This window comes from Fragaria vesca, linkage group LG5 (assembly GCF_000184155.1).
Source record: "Fragaria vesca subsp. vesca linkage group LG5, FraVesHawaii_1.0, whole genome shotgun sequence".
Classification (NCBI taxonomy): Eukaryota; Viridiplantae; Streptophyta; class Magnoliopsida; order Rosales; family Rosaceae; genus Fragaria; species Fragaria vesca.
Genome location: NC_020495.1, coordinates 13,360,331 through 13,381,467, shown reverse-complemented (window position 1 = coordinate 13,381,467; position 21,137 = coordinate 13,360,331). Strand labels below are relative to the sequence as shown.

Below are 21,137 nucleotides of genomic sequence, written 5' to 3'. Positions count from 1 at the left end.
AAAAAAAAAAAATTTATGCAAGGGAGCACATTTTTTTTCCCTGCAGTAGGCCTTGGATCCTTCAGGACCGGCCCCGTTTCCCTGTTATTTTGATTTCATTGTAAATATATATATAATAGAAGATATCCTTGCTTCAATATCTTAAAAATGATTATATGATTAATAAAATAGTCCAAGCCTCCAAGGTAAATACCTTAAAAGTGGAGTCAACTGGAAGGATTTATTTATTTTTTTTTTTTAGAGAATAAACTAGAAGGAAATTGGATCTCCATGACCCTAAAAATAAAATAGCGAATGAAATTGAAGATTGGGATAAATGATGTACCTTGTCTCGTTGGTGTGTGTGTATATATATATTATATATATATGACTTATGAATTTTGTAGCGGATGAAATTACGAATTTACTCCGTTCTTCTCCTAGTGAAACTGTTTGGTGGAATGATATATCCCCTTCTTGTGCTGTTTGGTGGAATTATCTATCTCTTTTTGTGCCTCTAGCGTTCCTTTAGATCAGTTGAGAGGGAGCTGTACGTTCTTGTGATTTTGTGATGTCACTTTTTTTTGCTATATTAAGAAATAAAATAAGTAAATAAATAAATATAATACAAATAAAATAGCAGACGCACTTGAAGATTGAAATATTAGGAAATACCTTGTCTGTTTGGCTTATATATCACTTGTGATCAACAGCTCCAGTTTCTCTTCAAATTCGAACGTTTAATATGAAAGTGCAACTAAAATCCTTCTTGTAATAAAATGAGGAATTAAGTCTGGTTGCAAACTAGTTGTTGTCCTCGCCTTTGATACTCCAAAGAAAGACAGCACAATACCAACTAACAAAGAGAAAGTAAAAGCAAAATAAACAATCAAATCAAGCGACAACAAAGCAGAAATCTAAAAACCCAACGCTTATTGAGAAGTACAATAAGAATTAAAGCAACAAAGAACTGCCTGCTATTGACCGAAATCAGTAGGAGAAACAAAAACAAACAGACTTTTAGGAAGAAGTTTTTCTGGGGGCTTAGATCACAGAACAAAGACTTTCATGAAAGACAGAGCAAAGTATGAGACAGTATTGCAATACAAACTCTTTTTTATCAAGAACAAGAAAAGATGAGTTCTCAACTCCTGAATAATATGCTTTGCCAACTTCCAGTTGTACTAACTTATGATAAATATATGGAGCAGTCATGTACAGGAGATCCAATCCCAATAGTTGACGTCTTTTTTTATACATTATAAACGGTTACTTCTTTAATAACATATCTGAGGTCTGTCTTCAATATATTATGACCAATTGCTAGTTGCCAATCTTGCCATGTTATAAGATGCGTACCTCGACTTACTAGCTGGACAATTCAACAACCAGCTCTTGTAAGTTGCAAACTCGTCCGACCTTTAGCTAGATTACCAGAAAGAAAGCCAGTGCACTGCATTTTGTATCTAATTAACAACTTATTATTTCAGTTCATGTGGATTTGTATCCATTCATGAAAAATTGGAAATACAGAAAGAATTAGATACTAAGCTTTTAAATGAGACTATATATTGCAATATACATCTCGTCAGCTCTTCAGGATTAAAAAAGTGAGTGTTCAGCATCAAAATCACATGCTTTGAAAATTTCCACCGGGTCACTTTTGTTCACATAGGTAAGACATTTTGGCTGTTGTAGTTGACATCAACTTCTTAATATGTTTGTTCTTTCTTTTCACATGATGAGTTGATTATATAAACCAGTCATGTACAGGGGATCCCAATATGAACACTTACAGTTGAAGTCTTCTTTTGCAGATTATCAGATAAATACAAAATTTAAATTCATTCCATATGCTTACCAACTGGAATTTGCTGTTTACTAGCGACTAATAATCTTGCTAATTGACTTTGATGTCCCTTGCAGAGCTCGTGGTTTTATAAATACATAGCTTGACTGACTAGTAGCTAAATAAGTTGTGCAGCTCCTACCATCGTACGACCTTCAGGCGAGTTAGCTATGCAAAAATTATGTAACTTGTAAGTTTTTTATACAGTATCAGGACCATAAAGGCTTCCTAGTTTCTAGACCTAGAAGTTAGTCTATGGTCGTATGTGAAATGCTCCAACTATGCATAGCACAGTGTCTGACCACTTTAACAGCTTCAGGGTTCAAACCTAGGTTGGGAAGCACACCTAACTAGGCAAAAACCAATAAACCATTTGTAGTGCTTGTAACTTAAGTAGAAAAAGAAATCTAATAAAATAAAATGAAAATTTCAAAAATCAGATCCTTAACCTGCTGCTTATAGAAGTTCGTAAAAAAAAAAAACAAGCTTTCATAAGCTTGAAGGTTTCAATGTCTTAACAGTTTAAGCTAAGCTATAACTACAATGGTATAGAGAAAGCCAGTGGACCACCATTTGTGTTTGAAAGAATTCTTTTTTTTTTGTTCATCTGGATTTGAAGCATTCAAATATATTCCTACTGGTTTATACTTTATACTTTGAACATTGGGATATGCTTAATTGTAAAATGGCTTTATCCCGATCTTCTACTTCAAGTCATGTGTAAATTAAGAAAAGAAAAAAAAACATCAGAAAGAAAAACAAAAAGTACAACGACGAACCTTAATCATCTGCTGCCTCCCTATAAGCAAAAACTCGACGCACTATTAATCTGTTCTGCAACACTCTGAAACATAAAACGTAAACAATACCCCTTATACATGTGTAAAAATCAGCAAGCAGTAAAATCACAAATTAAAGAAGGAATGTTAACCATAGTTACCTTGAACGAGAGGATTTAGTTTAACTTCACTGTGGAAAAGCAAGTAACAGCTTTATGGTACTGCAAACCAACAGTTAAAACCTGCATATACAAAACCATAACATACACTATCAAACATAAGACATAATGTCCTTGTAGGTGATAGCTGGTAGACTGATTTAATGATAAGTGCACCTTATATAGCTTAGGGTGCAAATTAATTACATTGTGTTTAACATTCTTGAAGCTAGTTTTGGTAAAATGATGACGGAATCATATCATAACTAAAATTGCACAATATGAAATCAAAAGCTTGGAGGTATGAAAATCCTGTCGTTTTTTCACAAGCTTCAGAGTGTCTTCATGATTAGATATTAAATTTGACAGCAATGAGAAATGCAATTTTCAAATACCATAATAATAGTTTCAATTTTCTACAGAGAATATAAAAGGATTTGGCATGAACAGAGACAAAAATCAAAACCAAATTAGATTCTAATAATATTATTTTACCAAAGACAAACAGATCAAACAATATCAAAACATGCCGATGCATAGCAATAACAAATCCGCCACCTCATAATTCAGAATAGTTACATACCTTTTCTTCAACTTGTGATGTGTGCCTCGGTTCAATCCAATAGCATAGGCTGCAAACAACCAAGTACATCAACTGTTACTGCAGTTGCTGCTCAGAAATGAAGGGCGACAACTTACTGAAGGGTTTTGGAAACAATAAATTCCTGCATTTCATACCATAAACTGTCTAACTTTCATTGCACCAATACTCTATTCAACCCTCACCAGATTTACCATCAAATCATAGGTTGAACACATTCTCTCATTCTCTTCCGGCCATGGCAAAGGGATGTAATCTCTCTTCCTCACAGGAAAGTCCACTAAAGTAGTATACAGCTAGTCACCAAGATCGCACCACCAGTCCACCAAACAAATTGGTCACGACCCTTAGTCTGTCTGTCGCGTCGTAATCCACCACTGTGACCGCCATCGTGGCGTCACCAGCTAAGAGGAATCAACCTATACATACATGTATGCATAGCAACCAATTAGCATATAACGGTGACCAAAGTGTAGCCCTCACCACCAAACTGATTAGGAAAGATTTCAACTAGTTCACCAAAGTTCGTGGTGATCAGAGATCCTGTTCTACTCAAGAACAGAACTAATCGCCTATAGACCACCGCCGTCAACTAGCTAGCACTAAATCCTAGGTTTTGTCTCTTTTGATGTCTCCTAGCTATAATTTAATTAGCTCTTGCTATTTGGTAATACATTAGTCTGGTTATGAACAATGCGGTTATGCTGTATGAAGAAATGTTCATAGTACAAATAAAGCATACTTACGAGGTGAAGTACGTGGTCATAGTGCTCCGCTACAATGCATAAGGTATAATACTATCCTAATAAATACATGCGCCTAAATGCAAAACTGAGGCCTACAATAGTTGGCGGAGATGAGTAAAGATGGCAGTACATAAGCTGTCACTCACAGCTCGAGTCCTAAGCAACTCTTCACTTGTTGAATCCACAGAGAGTTGGTTGAGTTGTTGTTCCTCAACTAGCTGATCCAAGGACGCTTCAAAGCCAGAATACCTCTTTTCGCCAATGGCAATCTCAGCCCGGAGTGGAATTGCTTGCGCCTCAAGCTTCTTGATTTGCTCTTCCAGAGCCAGCAGCTCCGCCTGCTGCTCCTGAACCTTCTGGATGGTTTCTTCAGCTAAAGAACCTTCAGAGAGGAGGATGTGACTCCTTTCATCAAGCTGGGAGCCCTGAGCTTTAAGCGAAGCCAATTCTTGGCATAATGATTCCTGCTTGTCCAGAACCAGTGGTAACTTCGATAGCTCTTGAACAGCGAGATCAGCAATCCTTATGGTAGCAGACAGTTGGAGAGTGGGCAGCACTGTCAAGAGCTGTTGTCTGGTGTGGGGATCTCTCAAGTCAGCAGTAGCAATAAGAGCTTTGAGCTTGCTCTTCGCCTCCTCAGACAGGCCGGAACTGCTAGCTGCCTTCTTGGCAGACAGACCTTTGAGTTTCTCTCTCAATGACCGTTTTGCTCCAGATGACTTCAACAAACTTGAAAAGGGCAGTGCAGGAATGATATGTGTTGGCGGAGTTCCTGTATCAGCAGCTGAAGACTCAAAGGGAATATCACTATGTTCCTCAATAGGCTGTTCTGGTGCATTAGGAGTCTGATGAACATCAGGCCTTGCTTCTTCGGCAAGAGGCTCAATATCTGAGAATGCTTGTCGCCCAGGTGCTTCTGCAACAAGAGAATGCTCAATGACTGGGAACACAGGAGTTGTGACTTCACCTACTGGTATGATGGCCAGATTTTCTTCCATTGGTGCTATAACCCCCAGATCAGCCGTAGTGGTCTCAAGGGGATGAACATGTTCCTGAGACGTCAGGTAATGTCGTTATATATATACATAAAGATCAATCAATCAATGTAGAAGCAAGCTGAATATTATTATACTACATAATGGAATGGGAAGAAAGTATTTATTACGCGACACAGGGGCACTGACATACATATATTACTTCAAATATGGTAAAGATATATATCAAATAGACTAATAGCCATGGAGAACGTTTGAATAAGAGAAATTAGAACTGTAAACAATAGGGGAACTAAAAAGTTTCTGGTTCTAGCTCCTAATACGAATGTATTTTGTATTTGTATATATGTAATAGACTACAAAAGGAATTATAGTCTCCGTTGTGATAGTATTATTACATCGTCCATCTATCGTGGAAAACTATGAGATTGAATATTGAAATAAAAAGTTGTGTGGATGGGAAGTTACCGATCCATCAAAACTAGCGTCTATGTTTTTGTTTGTGATATGTGTAGTTTCTGCAACTTCTTCATGATCAGCACCGGTGTCCATGTAAACCTTTTCAATTTCTCGTTTTCCATTACAATTGACGTTTTCCTTTGTTACCTGTGTCGTTCCGTCATTCATAAAAATATATGAAATTCATTAGAAAAAAAAAAAAACTAACTAACTTTGACAGTCCGACCAGGCAAAAAAATGAAATCTCTGACATGGGCTGCACTAATGTACGTATGTGTGTGTGTGGGACTGTGGGTATAACTGATATGGAAAGTGTCGTAGATTCATTAATGGAAACTCAAGAGAATAAAATGAGTTTAGTGAATGAAAATGTTACCAATACCTCAAACTGTTCGTCTTTCTTTGCGCCTGTGATAGGTGTAGTTTCATCTATTTGTTCACCATCATCTGTGTCGACATTTTCCTTTCTTACCTGTAACGTCTTGTCATTTATAGAAACAATTGAAATGCATTTAGAAAAAGAAAAAAAAAAACTACTAAGATGTCTGGTCAATAATTGTTAGGAATTAAAAATTTACCGTTACGCCATCATCAACATCAACGTCTGTGTCAACTATTTCGTCGGTTATCTGTAGTGTTTCATAATTATGAAAAACCTTCAATTTAAGGCGTCTGCTTATCAATAAAGTTTCCAAAGATGGAAATCTGACAATGAAATCTCCAGAGCAAAAGACTTGCAATTTTGGTAGTTTAGAAAGTCTTAGATATATCAACCGGCTGAATACAATCTCATTTCCTGAATCGTCATCATCTTCTGTGCTTCTCACCATTTCTACCAGTCTTGCACAATCCTCAACTGTCAAGTGTGTGAGTTGCGAGAAACTTTTAGCTATGGAGTAAGTTATCAAGTATTCCAATCCGGGACAACTAGTTACTTGCAAGTTTGTCAGATTCTTGAAGGATATTGCTGATGATCTTAGATTCCTTAAGTTGTCACAATACTCTATCCATAGAATTTTCAGGTTTGGAAAGTTTTGACCTGCTGATTGAGTGTTATCTTCCCCAAGATGCATCAGTTTCGACATGCGAAGCCACAACTCATTTAAATGAGGGAGGGCCTCAACTGCATTTATATCCCCACTGCTGCATATTTCATTGGAGGGAGCCGAACTCGTTTCACTGAGTTTTTCAAGACCAGGGAATTTCTCAAGTATAGCAGCTGCCTCAGAGTGTCGATTACCGACTCGAAATATTGCTAGACTGCGGAAGACCTTTACTGGGAATGGACCATCCCAAATCTCCATCCCGAATGTGGCCACTAACTTCAACTTGGGGAATGAATCCTGTAGTTTTAATGTGTCATGGTTAGTGGATGTTAAACAACACAAACAGTATCTTATGAACATAAATCTCAAATTGAAAAAGGAAAAAAAAAGGAACAAAAACAAAAAAGCATAAACTCATTGAATCATGGGTCTGGTTCAAGGGACACAATATTTAACACTATTTTTGACACTCATTTTTATCCTTTAGATCTTAGTTGATCTCATGAGTGTTTTTACTTGTGAGTATGATTTGGCAAGTGACATGAAATTAATATTATTTTCAACAAACAAAAGAAAAAACTCCCAGAAGAACATGGCACTCATGTTCATGTTCGATCTTCAACATGAAAAAACATCCTAGGTTCATTGCACAAAGGTCTATTCAAATTATGAAAACTTTCATTTGGGTCATATCAAATTTCATGTCACTTGCTAGATCATACTCATAAGTAAAAATAACTATTAGATCAACTAAGATCTAAGAGACAAAAACGAGTATCAAAAATAGTGTCAACTGTTCTGTCTCTTGAACCAGACCCATAATTCATATTCTCTAAAACGTCATCAAAAGAATTCAACAATCTCTCACATGTAGTGTGTCATCAAAGTTAAAAATGAAATAAAGTGGGTCAACAAGCTGTTTTCAGTTACCCGGTATCAGAGTCTTATGACTTTTCAAATTCATGCTTTTTGTCAAAACTCAAAACTGGCCCCTAAACTGAAAGACAATGTACATGCTCTCAATGAAGGACATACAGAGAAACTACGCAAGAGAAAGAAGATGATATACCCTGGGACTGGAGAGGCATATCATCATACAGTAAAAGTACCTTCTTTCGCTTCAAGAAATACTTGGAAGATAATCTTTAGCTGCTTCATTTTTCAATAACTATCGGTGTCTACTTTCGTATCAACAATCTAGTAATCTACCCAAAAGAAGAGTCTAGTTGTTGCTTTAAGTTATTCATCTGATAAAAAAATAAAAAATAAAAAACCCTACTACTTCGTTGGCTCGAAAAGTTAACTTTTCTTAATAAAATCTTTTAATAAGTTGTTTGTCATATGGCCTTCAGATGGGGAGGAGCCTCACTGAAGAATTCGAATTTTTGAAACTCTCTTGTAACTACCAAGTTACTGTAAGCACCAAATCTATTGTCCTTTTGACTGAGATGTAAATAAAATAAGACAAAAGTCATGTTTTGTTTAGATCTTTGAAACTACGAATGTCTAAGGATACTGTCAGGTAGGGTTAATTAGTTCTGGGTTGCTTTAACATTTAAAAAAACTTTACTTCTGAATTATATGGAATCAATTATTTGTATATCTAACAATGCCACTATCAATGGAAACGCCACATATCCAGAAACTCCTATAAAATTAACTCCAATATTTCTGCTAAATGCTAAGTGATTGAAGCAAGACCATTTCATTAGACGAGATTTTTAAAAGATTACAAAAGTGACTCAAACGTGAACAGCCTTAAACGATAAAAAATTAATAATAAAAGAAATAAAACAAATTGGCCATGGAGTGCTATATAAGTAGACTGTAAGAAAATATATAAGAAGATTTTACCTTCCTAATTAGAAAGAGAGCTTGGTTAGCTGGAGCAGGATTCATCGACTCACAGTTTCTCTCGAAGCTTGAACATTCTTGGGCCAAAAATGTTAATTTCCAGCAATAAAGTACCTTCAAGGTTTCAAGTGACGGCCACCGGGAAGCATGCGCTCCAGAATAGAAACAGCTAAGATGGGGCAAATCCCAAAAATGGACAGAGTTTACTTTTGAGAACACAAACTCATGTGTTGTTTGTCCTCCATCCTCATTTGCAACAATTTCCTCCACTCCGCATTCGACCACTTCCAGATGCATTAATTGCTGAAGACTTCTGACCATTGAGGATGGAAAAACACTTTTCAAACTCTGGCACGAATTAATATTTACAGTCTCTAGATTTTTGAAACTCTCTGGAGAAAGTTGATTGTGCCATATTGTCACTATCGTTTTCAACCCATGGATGAACAATCTCATCAAGCTTGGAAATACTACCTGTATGAGTAATATTCATCATGTCAATGGACTTGTTCAGAAAAAAATTCTTTTTCGACAAGATACATGTTTTCGAATGAACAGATTAGATTAATGATAAAAGAAACATAGACAGAGAACACGATTCGATCACCTTTTCATCAAACAAAAAATTCCCAATGTCTTCTCCTGATTCCTTTTCTTCAATTTCATTGTCGTTAGCTAGTTGCAAAATCTCCAAAGATGGAAATCCAGTAGAATTTCTTGAGCAGAATCTTGTCAGAACTGGAAGATCTTTTAGCTCCAGATGTTGTAGCTTAGAGAACATGTCCTTCATAAACTTATCATCAGTTTCATTTATTGATACTATCTCTTCCATCATCCGACATCCAGATATCTCAAGATGTGTGAGTTGTACAAGACTTCTAGCCATGGAAGATGATAATAAGAATCTCGAACCATCTAGGTCACTCACCACCAACCTTTTCAAATAGGGAAAAACGCCCTATAGAACAAGTCAATTCTGATTACAAGGGGAATTAATTATACTTCCAAGTTTAAACCAATAACTTTACTGCCTATAATTGTGGGTCGATACTGTACTAGTCTATAAATTAATTAATGTTAGGATGGATGTGCTCAAGAGTAGGTACCATATTAAGTAGCAGAAATTTGTATCTGTGAAGATTTCTCAATACATGTCTTTAATTGTCACAATTAGTGGTTTTGAATCTGGCTCTGGTTCAGGTACTAACGACACAGTACGTGGTGGAGGAGTCAGTAGTAGTTGCTTCAGGTTCTCTACCTGGGGAGACCTCATCTGTGTAGGATGTTCCGTGTGTGTTCTAATATGTTAACCTAGCTAACATGTTCTCTATTTATTGATCAAGATGCTTCATTTAGGATTTGCTATTCTCTTAGGTTGTTTTGCATAATTCGATTTTTACGTAGCACGTGAGGGTGAATTGTGTTCATGTTGTCGCCTACATTAGTTTGATCAATGAAAGTTTTTCGTACTGCGTTAAAAATACAATAATTACTTAATGAGTTCCCAAAAAGAAAAAATATGACCAAGTAAATCTTCATAAAATGATATCTATACTAATGGAATATATAATCAATTGGAACCAAAAAAAAACAAAGGATGTATGAACACTTCACTAAAGAGCGTACCTTCCCATTAATGATACATCTAAACTCAGCATTGCGGACATGGAGATGTTTCAATTGCTGAAATTCTTCACCGTCTAATTGATTATAAGCTGTATTATTACCAGCATCCATTCCATTCAAGTGTAACTCGTCAGTTTTCTTCAGCAACATGTTTAAACCAGATTGGTACAGTTCATTGGTGGTAGTGAGCTTGATTTTCAGTGTGTTGAGGTTTGCATCCGCATCATCCCAGTTCCATGCAGCACCAATATATATTTGGTATCGTTCCAATGCATTGGAGAACAAATCTGTTGGAAGAATGTTAGCATCCACGATATGTATATGCAAAGTGCTTAGCTTAGACAAGTGCTTGAGCTCTAAAAGGCTTGCATTACTTTTCTCAGTACCAGTGACTCCTTCAGTCTCCCATCGGTTAAAGCTATTTCCCATCCTCAGTTCTTCTAGCCTTTTCAAATTTGAGATAATACCAGGTGCAATTAATTCCAACTGAGAGCAACCAGTCAAATCCAACAGTCGTAGATGAGTCAATTGACCTATTTCTTTGGGCAACTCTTTAAACTCGGATCTTAGAAAGCTAAGGATTTCTAAGTTTTCTAGATGACCAATTAGAGCTATATCTCCCAAGGTGCATGCATCTAAACACAATGTCTTCAGACTTTTTAGAAACTGAAGAGATGGAGGTAATGCCGGGATACTCAAAGAAGTTAAATCCAACACTTTGAGTTTTGTCATTTCTTTAAAAAAGTTGCACGGGATTTCTAAAGAGTAGTAATCCATAACAGTAGCATTAAGAACCAACAACTTTAGTTCTCTGCACCGCAAAACTTCAGGAAGCTTGGGGATACTGGCCATTTCGATGGAGATCATTGTACACTTTTCACAAAACTCCTTCATATCTGGCCATTTTTTAAACTCATCTCCACCACTTACTATCAACACATGTTGGTCCCTCGATGAGATACGTTTAGCAACATCATGGATGAGGTCATGCATCTTGACACACTGACTATCTTCATGGTCAAGCAACAGACAAGAATCCTTTAGTTGATCAAGCAATGAATTTACTGCATCCCAAGCTTCTCCCAGTGTATTGAGGTTCTTAAACAAACCCAAGCCAATGCCATATTTCAACAAGTACTGTATATGAATAGTTTTCGAAGAATCAGCATAAAGTCCACAAAGCAAGAACACTAGCTTAAGCTCCTCATTATTTAACTCACTATAACTCCACTCTAGAGCCAAGTAAGTCTTTTCTGTGAACTCTTCTTTATCAAACTTTTTCAAACGTGTCAACGCATATTTCCAATGATATAATGTACTTCTATTTTTCAAGGCACTTGCCACAGTGACAACTAAAACCGGCAAACCTCCACATTTTTTGGCTATTTTGGTTGCTACAGCTTTTATGGAAGGATCTTTAACAACATCACCTGCCTTCTTCTTGAACAGACTCCAAGATTCTTCTTCCCCTAAAAGATCAAGTGCAAACTCTTTTTGTGTATGCATCTTACCGGATAATACTTCACGAGTTCTTGATGTCAACAATACTTTACAAGTCGTCACACCAGAAAGTCCCACAGCCTCCAAATCAAATCCATCCCACACATCATCGAGAATTACCAGAGTCTTTTGGTCTTTTATCCTGCTTGATAGAAGACGTGCTCTTCCAGCAACAGTCTTATTTTCAGGAAGGTCAAGACCTAACTTCTCAGCAATTTCTTGTTGAATTCTTTGGATGCTTGGGTTTTGTTTTACGTCCAATATCATAGCCACATCCTCAAATAATGTTTTGTCTTGTGTAGCTTGCCTGGAAACTTCTTTGACGAGCGTGGTCTTTCCAACACCACCAAACCCATACACTCCAATCATGTTGATATTAGGACTATTTCTCAATACATCCATTATTTGGTCCACCACTACAGTTCTTGAGCTTAAGGCCTCGTAATCTTTGGAGGGCACATCTTGTGGGGTGGTAGAATGGGCAAAAGTGCTAAAGTCTTTTTTCCCATAGATCTCAGCAACTTCGCATACCAATTTTGTTGATTTTCGACTTAGCTGATGACGAACCACTAGATTAGGAAATAATCCACAAAGACACTTCATCTTTTCTTTATGTTCTTCATTCAAGATCACATTTGCTTCTCCTGTGATCTTTTTGACATCTGTCAGCCAGTTGTTGACATGGACTTCAACTTCTCTTGAGTTTCTCTTTTCTTCACCAACCTTACGCTCCACGTCCTGACTCACAGCAACCAAGTTGTTCAGTTGATTCTCTAGTTTTTTGACATTCCGATTGTAATAGATTAGATAACCCACTTGGCGTCCAACTGGTGTAACCGTTAACTCCACAAGTTTTCCAACAATTACAGTACCAATATCAATCAGAAACGCCATAATAGTTACTGAAAAGAGGGAAAAATCATATAAATTTCTAGGATAGATAACAGGTCTTCAATCACATTTACAAAAAAAAACAAAAAAACAAAACAAAAAGATTGGAACATTCACAACTTTTTCTATTCATGAAAATAAGTAACTTTTTTTTATTGATAAGGATGGCTACTTTTAATCCCAAATTACACAACACACATCTGAACCATGCCTCCTGGTTCGTCACCTTCTTCCCCTCTTATAACCACTTACTTTGTAAAGACGTCTAGTACATACAGTTTAATCTGATATCGACTCCAAATAGTTTTAAAACGTTTTGAGAACTTTTATGATGATAAGTCTACTAATTAATTTTGAATTTTTCTTAGTGCATCCTATGGTCAGAACAGTATGGCCAAACTTTTGTATCATAATAAAAATAAAAAATAAATCATTGGTAGAACTAAAGATATTCTTAAAAAAAAAAAGAAGGTATAACTCAATTGTTTTTGTTAACTAACAAGGCTGTGGAATAGAAATAAGTCAGCCCCCTACATTCCACATGCAAGCCCACACTTATCTGTCATCTGTGCAGGTGCTTGGCCTAGCATATTTGATATTTGTGACAGGAATGATCAATTCTAACACTTTCAGACACTTAGAAATGAAAAAGGCCGAGGCTAAGTATTTCGTGGGTAGTCAAATATTTGGGATCAGTTCAGCTTAGTTAGTCCATTGTACATGCATACGCAGGTATTTAGTTAGGGTTCGAAACTCATAAGGACATCTTTTTTCTTCAAATCAGTATATCCGTTCACTTGAATGGGATAGAAAGGAATTATTTGCAAGTATTTTCATCTTATTTATAATTATAACGAGAAAGCTAGCTATTTAATTTGGTATCCATGATCTTTACAGAAAAGTTTTGCAGAAAAAAAAGAGATTAATCTGATTATCGAAGTACAAGATAAGCATTCGTTAATTACAAATGTGGTGATATAAGAATTGTCCCATTCCAAATATAAAAAAAATATATAAAAAAATTGTCCAAAAAAGGAACAAAAATATAGCAAAAGTAATAACAACATACCTTAGAAATGTCATTTTTTAGTTTAATTTTAGTCAAATTAGCTAAAATGTCATTTTTGCTAGCCACTTTAGAAAAACGGCTGCATCAATGCTCTCTATTTTAACTAGCATTACATCAACATTATTCTTCAAATAAAGATTAAATAGTTTATATATATTTATATATCACGTAAAATATCTTACAATGAATGTATTAAATTATAGCTAGCCTCATGAGTCATCTCGCTCTCTATATTTAGCTAGCGAAATAACTAAAAGTTATAATAGCTAAACTGTGGTTAGTCTACTGGAGCTCCGAAAATATAAAAAAAGCTAAACACGTTCTCTAAAATAGCTAAAAGCTAAAATAGAGAGAGTAGTAAAGTTGCTCTTATAATTTGATACATTCATTTTAAAATATTTGATGTGATATATAAGAGCATCTTTAGCAATGCTAGCCATTTTTGAGTTAAATTTTAGTCAAATTAGCTAAAATGTCATTTTGGCTAGTCACTTTAGAAATGCGGCTGCATTAATGCTCTTTATTTTAGCTAGCATTACATCAACATTATTCTTCAAATAAAGATTAAATAGTTTAAATATATTTATATAACACGTAAAATATTTTACAAGGAATGTATTAAATTATAGCTAGCCTTATCTGAGTCATCTCGCTCTTTATATTAGCTAGTGAGATAACTATAAGTCATAATAGCCTTTGAACTACAAAGAGAGGCAAAATTTGACTAATTAAAGAGAAAGTAAAAGCAAAATGGACAATTAAATCAAGAGACAACAAAGCAAAAATCTGAAAAGCCAACTCTTATTTAAGAAGTAGGTAGATTAAGAATTTTAGCAACCAGGAAATACCTGTTGTCGACTGGAATCAGTTCGTAGGAGAATGAAAACAATCAGCTTAACACTCTTTCAGCACAGAGGGAGCTGTTTTCTGGGATTTGGCTTAGATCGCAGAACAAAGACTTTGATGAAGATACTGTAAAGTATGAGACAAAGTGAGACAAAGAGACAGTACCCAGCTTCTGAATGATACTAAATTATGCCAAAGTTGGCTGAGTGACTATGGATTACTTGGCAGAATGTTCTCTGGTATGAGCTATCTATATATAAAGAATAAAGCATAAAAGCAGTATATCAGTATTACTCATTGACTTGCTTTATATGGCTAAGAAATTATGGCCGGATTGGTAAATAATTTTTACAGGAAGAGTTGGTGACATGTAGCAGTCATGCACAGGGGAAGGGGATCCCAATAATTTGAACTGATAAAATTTTAAATACTAAAGGCCATTCAATCATGCATGTTGATAAGAATATCGAGCAATGACTAAAGTAGCTTTTCTTATTGGGCACACTAATTTTAATTTTCTAAATAGACTGATAGAAGATGGAGGAAACTGGCATGAATTGTCTTCCAGATATGAAGAGACAAGTCTTCCGCTTGTGAAGACTATTTCCAGTTGTACTCATTTTCACACGTTCATTTTCACATACGTCACAGCAACCACCAATAATTTGTTTCAGTCTGACGTCAAAAGTTCATTAAACCCAAAGGAAAAGCCCAAAAGAGACCAAAATACAATAAAAACCAAACAAACTCTAAAGAATGACGTCATCAAAGACAAACAGAACAATCAAAACAGCAGATGCATACTAAGAGCAGATATTCCACCTCATGATCATAACTCAGAATAGTTAATTTCATACCTTTGGTTTAACTTGTGCTATAGATCCAGTTCAACTCCAAGTAACCATAGGCAGCAAACCACCAAATCCATCAGGTTTTTCTTCTCTCCATACTCCAATATATGTTTAGGACTGTCCGAATGACTTTCTTATGATATATTCTGTAAAAAAAAAAAGAACTTTCTTATGATATATAGCAGAAAATCTCCTAGCGAGATTCATCTATTTTTCCAAACTTTGGGTGCAAAATAATTACATTGTATTTAACAATCTTGAAGTTTTGGTAAAACGATGACAGAATCATATTGTCATTAACTAAAGATGCATAATGTGAAATTAAAAGTTGGGAGGTAGAAAAATCCGGTTCTTATTCCAAGCTTCAGAGTGACTTCAGGACTAGAGTATATACATATGACAGAAGTGAGAAAAGCAACTTTACAGTGCCACATTCATAGAAGATAAAGCGAATTGGCATGAACTGAAACAAAAATCAAAGACAAATCAAACTCTAAGAGAACAATTAAAACATGCAGATGCATACCAAATTACCAAAAACAGATATACCAAATACGTTTAGCAATTTGGTAAAGGATGTAGTCTCTCAATTCAAGGTTACTCACAGGAAAGTCCACTAAAGTACTTGTCTACCTAGTCCAAGAATGTGTATGTTCTTGTAAATTTTTGCATATATGCGGAGAAAAAGATACTGGGGCAATCCGGTTAGTCTACACCTCATCCTTGCTATTTGACGCCGGAACATTCACTCGAGTCAAATTTCCTCACGACACCAACTCAACTGGGTCAGATTGCAACCCCCCAAGGAGCAAGTTTCATAGTTTCATCGATGAACAAGCCTAAACTTGCAATTTGCAAAGGCATGCACACAAGGAACAAGTTTCGCAGCGGCGACGGCGTAAGCTTTGAACAGATGCAAGCCCTAGACCACTGCCTGTTTTTGTCAATCCCCTCCTCTTGCCATGATGGATCACTGATTTCGAGCCCATCGGGAATGGTAATACAGCTTTTGGGTTCCGAGAGTTTCTTCTTACTCTTCCTTGGTAGTACTCCACAGATATAGGTCTCTTTGGGTCTGAGTCAAACCCTACGCTGTTCATACGTTCCTGAATCAAAATCTGACGGGATCGGAATCAGTGTTCTTTTCGAAATACGAGGAGCGGCTTTGCATGTTCACAATTAAGAACTTGAGGCCAGAATAGTTGGGCCTTCTTTTCACACTTTCATTTGGGCCTATAGCTAATTGAGCCTGACCCTCGGGGCTCATCAAACCCTAAACCCCTTTCCTCCATCTGTATCTTCAACCTCCTTCCCCCTCGGCGTCTCAGAAGAACCAAAGGGAAAGAGAGAATGGGAATCTTCGAGCCGTTCAGAGCAATCGGGTACACAACCAGCTCCGTCCCCTTCTCCGTTCAGCGTCTCGGCACCGAAGCCTTCGTCACCGTCAGCGTCGGCAAAGCTTTCCAAATTTACAATGTAAACTTTCCTCACTCCCTCTCCTCTAAATTTTCAATCTTTATTCCGATTAATTACTCATCGCACTTCTTCCATGGTTTCAGTGCGCAAAGCTCACTCTGGTCCTTGTTGGTGAGTTCCCTTTGTCATTGGTTTTCGAGCTTTTTGAATTTCCGAGCTTAATAACAACAAAGAAGTATACTTTCTGGTGTTTTAAACTTGACTGCATTTTTTTTATGAAGTTGATGTGAACTGTGTTTGGTTTCATTTCTGAAGGTCCGCAATTGCCCAAGAAGATTCGAGCTCTTGCTTCGTACCGTGACTATACATTTGTTGCATATGGGACCGACATTGCTGTTTTCAAGCGGTCTCATCAGGTTAGTTAGTTAGTTAGTTAGCAGCTCGTGTTCTCTGAATGTGTTAGAATAGGGAGGGCAGTGACTAGTTTAATCATGTCTTAGCACAAAATTTAAATCTTTTTCGCTTTCGAGAGAACTACAGTGGATGAGATATTATAGGACCGAGACACATGTGTTGTTTCTTGAAAATCAAATGAGAGTAAATGCTTGAAAAGATCATTGTGCTGCTAGTGATGGAATGTAATCTAGTAGAGATAGTGTTGTGAGCCTATATTGTCACTCTGTCACTTCTTATTGTAGCTCTGCTTCCGTTGCATAGATGGAGTTTTGGAAATATTAGGGAGGCATTTGTTCTGGGAAACCTTTTGACGAACAGAACTTCCTTATAACGCTAGAAATGATACTTTTTCAGGTAGCTACGTGGAGCAACCATAATGCGAAAGTCAATTTGTTGCTATTGTTTGGAGAGCACATCCTAAGTGCTGATATTGATGGTAATCTGTATATATGGGGATTTAAAGGAATTGATGAGAACCTTGAACCAGTTGGACATATTAAGTTGGATGAAAATTTTACTCCTAGCTGTATAATGCATCCGGATACCTACTTAAATAAGGTAACTTCTTTTCTCTTAAAGAAGCTCTGTGAATTTTTCAGTACAAAAATGACCTCAAACTCGAACTCATTAAAGTTCAGGTGGACTCTGTTTGCATTTCAATCTGAATTAAACCTTCATTGTGATCTGCACAGGTTATCATTGGGAGTCAAGAAGGTTCTCTGCAGCTTTGGAATATCAGCACAAAGAAAAAACTGTATGAGTTCAAGGGATGGAAATCTTCGATATGCAGCTGTGTTTCGTCTCCTGCACTAGATGTTGTTGCAATTGGTTGTGCTGATGGAAAAGTTCATGTTCACAACATACGATATGATGAAGAGATAGTGACGTTTACTCATTCAACACGAGGTGCTGTGACTGCCTTATCTTTCAGCACAGGTAATAACATCAAGCTGTCGGTTTATTTTACATGTTGCCACTGGATTATGTATCTTTTTCATACTACCATACAATACTAGCACATTGTTATAAGTAGTGATCTGCAAGTATATTTCACAAGATTACAGTTTGGCGGGGCTGAAGTGTTATACAATGGTTTATCTGTGATTGGGTCTCTCCTTAGTGTCCTGGCATAGTTTTGATTTCTTTATGTTCTACATATTTGATTATTTTTCTGTTTCTATGTTGGCGTCAATCTTGAAGTGTGTTGACTCCTATACGTGTGAAGTCATTAACTAGCTTATACTATGTGTTCTTCCTTTTTAGATGGGCAGCCTCTTCTAGCATCTGGTGGTTCTTCTGGTGTCATAAGCATATGGAATCTCGAAAAAAGAAGGCTTCAGTCAGTTATAAAAGAGGCACATGATGGTTCTGTACTTTCACTGCACTTTTTTGTGAATGAACCAGTGTTATTGAGTTCATCATCAGACAATTCTATTAAAGTAAGAGTAATTCAGTGTTCTTTCTTGGTCTTCGTTCCATTATTCTTTTTCTCTTGAACACGTTTAGGTTGTCAAACTTTGTACTCTGTAGGTAGGATGAGATAAGGTGATTGTAAGTCAGTGGTTATAAGTTGTTTGTGGAGCTTTCCTTTTTTTCATCAAGCAAAAAGCCTTTCTATGAGTACCATGACAACATATATACTGTTTCTGCTGCCTTAGCATATCTATATCTATTGATAGTAGTTACAAGCATAGACATGTTGATTGAACTTACGGTAGCAAAAGTAATTATCAGATTATAAGTTTTGTGTTTATCACTTGTGAAGATTTTTCTCTTCCTCTCTCCAACAGTATCATATTTGTTCAACATCATTCTTTTTTGGACTTTAGATCATAATTATTCTGCTTTCTGGTGTTTTTGTTTCTTGCTCAAGGTTCCTTCTGATGTGTTATCATCTCCCATGCTATTTCAAACAGCCTGTAAAACTAAAATTACTTGTGTGTTTCTCATAAAATAAAAAGTATTGGATAACCAAAATTAAAATGCCGATGTATAATTGATTACGATTACTCTTATGTGTCATTAGATGTGGATTTTTGACACAAGCGATGGAGTTGCTCGTCTTCTACGGTTTAGAAGTGGTCATAGTGCTCCTCCACAGTCCATAAGGTATAATTCTTATAATTCTTTCATATCGATTTTAGGTGCTAATATTTAGCTTCATCCCTCTGGCTTAGTTATAGATGAGGGTCGTATATGTTTGCCCATTGAACTTGCAACCATCGATATTGCTGTGTCCTATGCATCGGTGTTGTAGTTCTTTACTAGATCAAATTAGTTGGAAAAATGTAATGGCTGTTGCTCTTTATCCTTTAGATATGTTTTTTTTTCTAGTTCAGTGAATTACTTGTAAAATTTCTATTTTTTCTGTAAGCATTTATTTATTACTTTTTATTGAGGCAACTGGTTGCATTTCGGCATAGATTCTTTATCAATTTCACTCATCAATATTAGGTTTTACGCAAATGGGAGACACATTCTATCGGCTGGTCAAGATCGGGCCTTTCGCCTTTTCTCTATAATCCAGGTTTGGGTTCACACATCAGTCGAATTATTTGATGAAAATAGATGAACATCATTATTATATTTAAATTGCTTCATAATATTCTCCTTCCTTTGTGTCATTAGCATGTTCAAGTTTATACTTCCCCCTTTAATTGTCCTTTAGAAACTCTAGCAATCAAATAGGTCAGTGTTGTCTTCAGTTATGTAATGTTTCAGCAATATATATGATATGTAAACAGTGCAAAAATTCAGAATGACTATTGGACTGATTATCTATGAGCTCATCAATAGTTAGTCTGATACCAATCTTGGTTAAACCGTTTTGTACAAAAAAAGACATGCCAAATACATTTGTATACGAGTCATTCACCTCTGTATGTAGTGTATGCGGGCAGTTGGTTCTCTTCTAGTGATTTTTGTCATGCTCCACATTATCAATTATCAGTATAATACATCTAAGAAACTTTTCACCTTTCTAATTTCTATTCAAAAATTCTTATTTTGTTACATATTGTGATTAGGATCATCAAAGTAGAGAGCTTTCTCAACGTCATATAACAAAAAGAGCGAAGAAACTGAGGGTGAAGGTATGACTGACAACTTGTATTAAATTAAGTTTGTATTATTTATCTTTATTCTGTTATTTAATTTTAATTATTGTAGTTTGAAAAATCATATGATGCATGCCTGACCTCAATAAAAGCACTTAAATTAGTTCAAGATTTTTCTAATTTTCTTGTTTTTCCATTTTAAAATTAAATTTGTTTTTAAAGTTTTTTCTCTGACTGTACCTTATAGTTCAGCTATTTGGTTTGACTCGCATTCATGTTGTATTATCAATTGTCTGAATTTTAAATTCTGTTTTATCCATTGCACCTGTGAAAACTATCTTTTCAAATTGAATTTTGAATTGTTAAGCCGAAGTAGAGATCAATGTGTTCTCAGTGTTTCCTTTTTCACTTCACATTTTATTAAGAAAAGGATTCGTTGTTATGATACTATGGTTCAAATGAACAAATGAACTAACCATTCAATTTCTGATTTCCCTTTAGGAGGAAGAGATAAAACTGAAACCTGTCATTGCTTTTGATTGTGGTAAGTTCCTTTCTATTATCTTTGTAATAACACTTTTAGTCATCATACTAGTTTAATCTTAGAATACTAGATTTAAAATTGCAGTCTTAGATTTTGAAGTATATGCTGTCAAAAATAATATATCACTATACAACTGAATCCGTTGCTGTTTCTTGGCCTCAACAACATGGAGTTGAAATCGCAGTATATGTGCAGCTAAATCCATTAGGAATTTGCTGATTACGCGTATTCAATTCAAGAGCTAATGAATGATTTGCAATATGTTTTATTCATCAAAATTTATAGGAAAAATTTCAGTTTACTCCCCTGAACTTTAGGTCTAAAATCAGTCTGATACCTCATCTTTTTTTTTAATTCAGTTTCATCCCTAAACTTTTAAAATGACATCAATCTCGACCAAAATGACTAAAATAGCC

At 35.8% G+C, this 21,137-nt stretch overlaps 3 protein-coding genes across 3 annotated transcripts in view; 1 reads left to right on the top strand and 2 right to left on the bottom strand.

Annotated features, from left to right (window-relative positions):
• Positions 1–4,098: 4,098 nt before the first annotated feature.
• On the bottom strand, positions 4,099–10,998 carry LOC101304188. Its single transcript, XM_004299711.1, has 7 exons — positions 10,093–10,998; positions 9,074–9,424; positions 8,467–8,940; positions 6,145–6,909; positions 5,949–6,038; positions 5,576–5,713; positions 4,099–5,164 (listed from the first exon to the last, which is right to left on the bottom strand). Exons 1-7 carry the CDS (start codon positions 10,984–10,986, stop codon positions 4,205–4,207), a joined length of 3,672 nt encoding a protein of 1,223 aa, XP_004299759.1. The 5' UTR covers positions 10,987–10,998; the 3' UTR covers positions 4,099–4,204.
• Positions 10,999–11,191: 193 nt separating this feature from the next.
• On the bottom strand, positions 11,192–14,624 carry LOC101294273 (probable disease resistance protein At1g61310-like). Its single transcript, XM_004301343.1, has 3 exons — positions 14,401–14,624; positions 11,313–12,494; positions 11,192–11,229 (listed from the first exon to the last, which is right to left on the bottom strand). Exons 2-3 carry the CDS (start codon positions 12,484–12,486, stop codon positions 11,192–11,194), a joined length of 1,212 nt encoding a protein of 403 aa, XP_004301391.1. The 5' UTR covers positions 12,487–12,494; positions 14,401–14,624.
• A 1,967-nt stretch (positions 14,625–16,591) lies between these two features.
• The window catches only part of LOC101303904 (uncharacterized WD repeat-containing protein C1672.07-like), an 8,888-nt gene continuing 4,342 nt past the window's right edge, over positions 16,592–21,137 (top strand). Inside the window, exons 1-10 of the mRNA XM_004299710.1 lie at positions 16,592–16,725; positions 16,809–16,836; positions 16,981–17,081; positions 17,476–17,679; positions 17,814–18,057; positions 18,385–18,560; positions 19,148–19,230; positions 19,576–19,648; positions 20,148–20,213; positions 20,679–20,721. Coding sequence (XP_004299758.1) covers positions 16,600–16,725; positions 16,809–16,836; positions 16,981–17,081; positions 17,476–17,679; positions 17,814–18,057; positions 18,385–18,560; positions 19,148–19,230; positions 19,576–19,648; positions 20,148–20,213; positions 20,679–20,721 — 1,144 coding nt within the window. The 5' untranslated portion in view covers positions 16,592–16,599. The remainder of the gene's footprint in view (positions 16,726–16,808; positions 16,837–16,980; positions 17,082–17,475; positions 17,680–17,813; positions 18,058–18,384; positions 18,561–19,147; positions 19,231–19,575; positions 19,649–20,147; positions 20,214–20,678; positions 20,722–21,137) is intronic.

Coding starts and splice junctions, on each gene's coding strand:
- LOC101304188 (XM_004299711.1), bottom strand. CDS start 10,986: ATGAAGGAGTTTTGTGAAAAGTGTACAATGATCTCCATCGAAATGGCC. Junction 5,714..5,948: donor AGAAAGACGAACAGTTTGAG/GTATTGGTAACA, acceptor GGAACGACACAG/GTAACAAAGGAAAACGTCAA. Junction 5,165..5,575: donor ACGCTAGTTTTGATGGATCG/GTAACTTCCCAT, acceptor CTGACGTCTCAG/GAACATGTTCATCCCCTTGA.
- LOC101294273 (XM_004301343.1), bottom strand. CDS start 12,486: ATGGCGTTTCTGATTGATATTGGTACTGTAATTGTTGGAAAACTTGTG. Junction 11,230..11,312: donor GGCTCTAGAGTGGAGTTATA/GTGAGTTAAATA, acceptor ATTCATATACAG/TACTTGTTGAAATATGGCAT.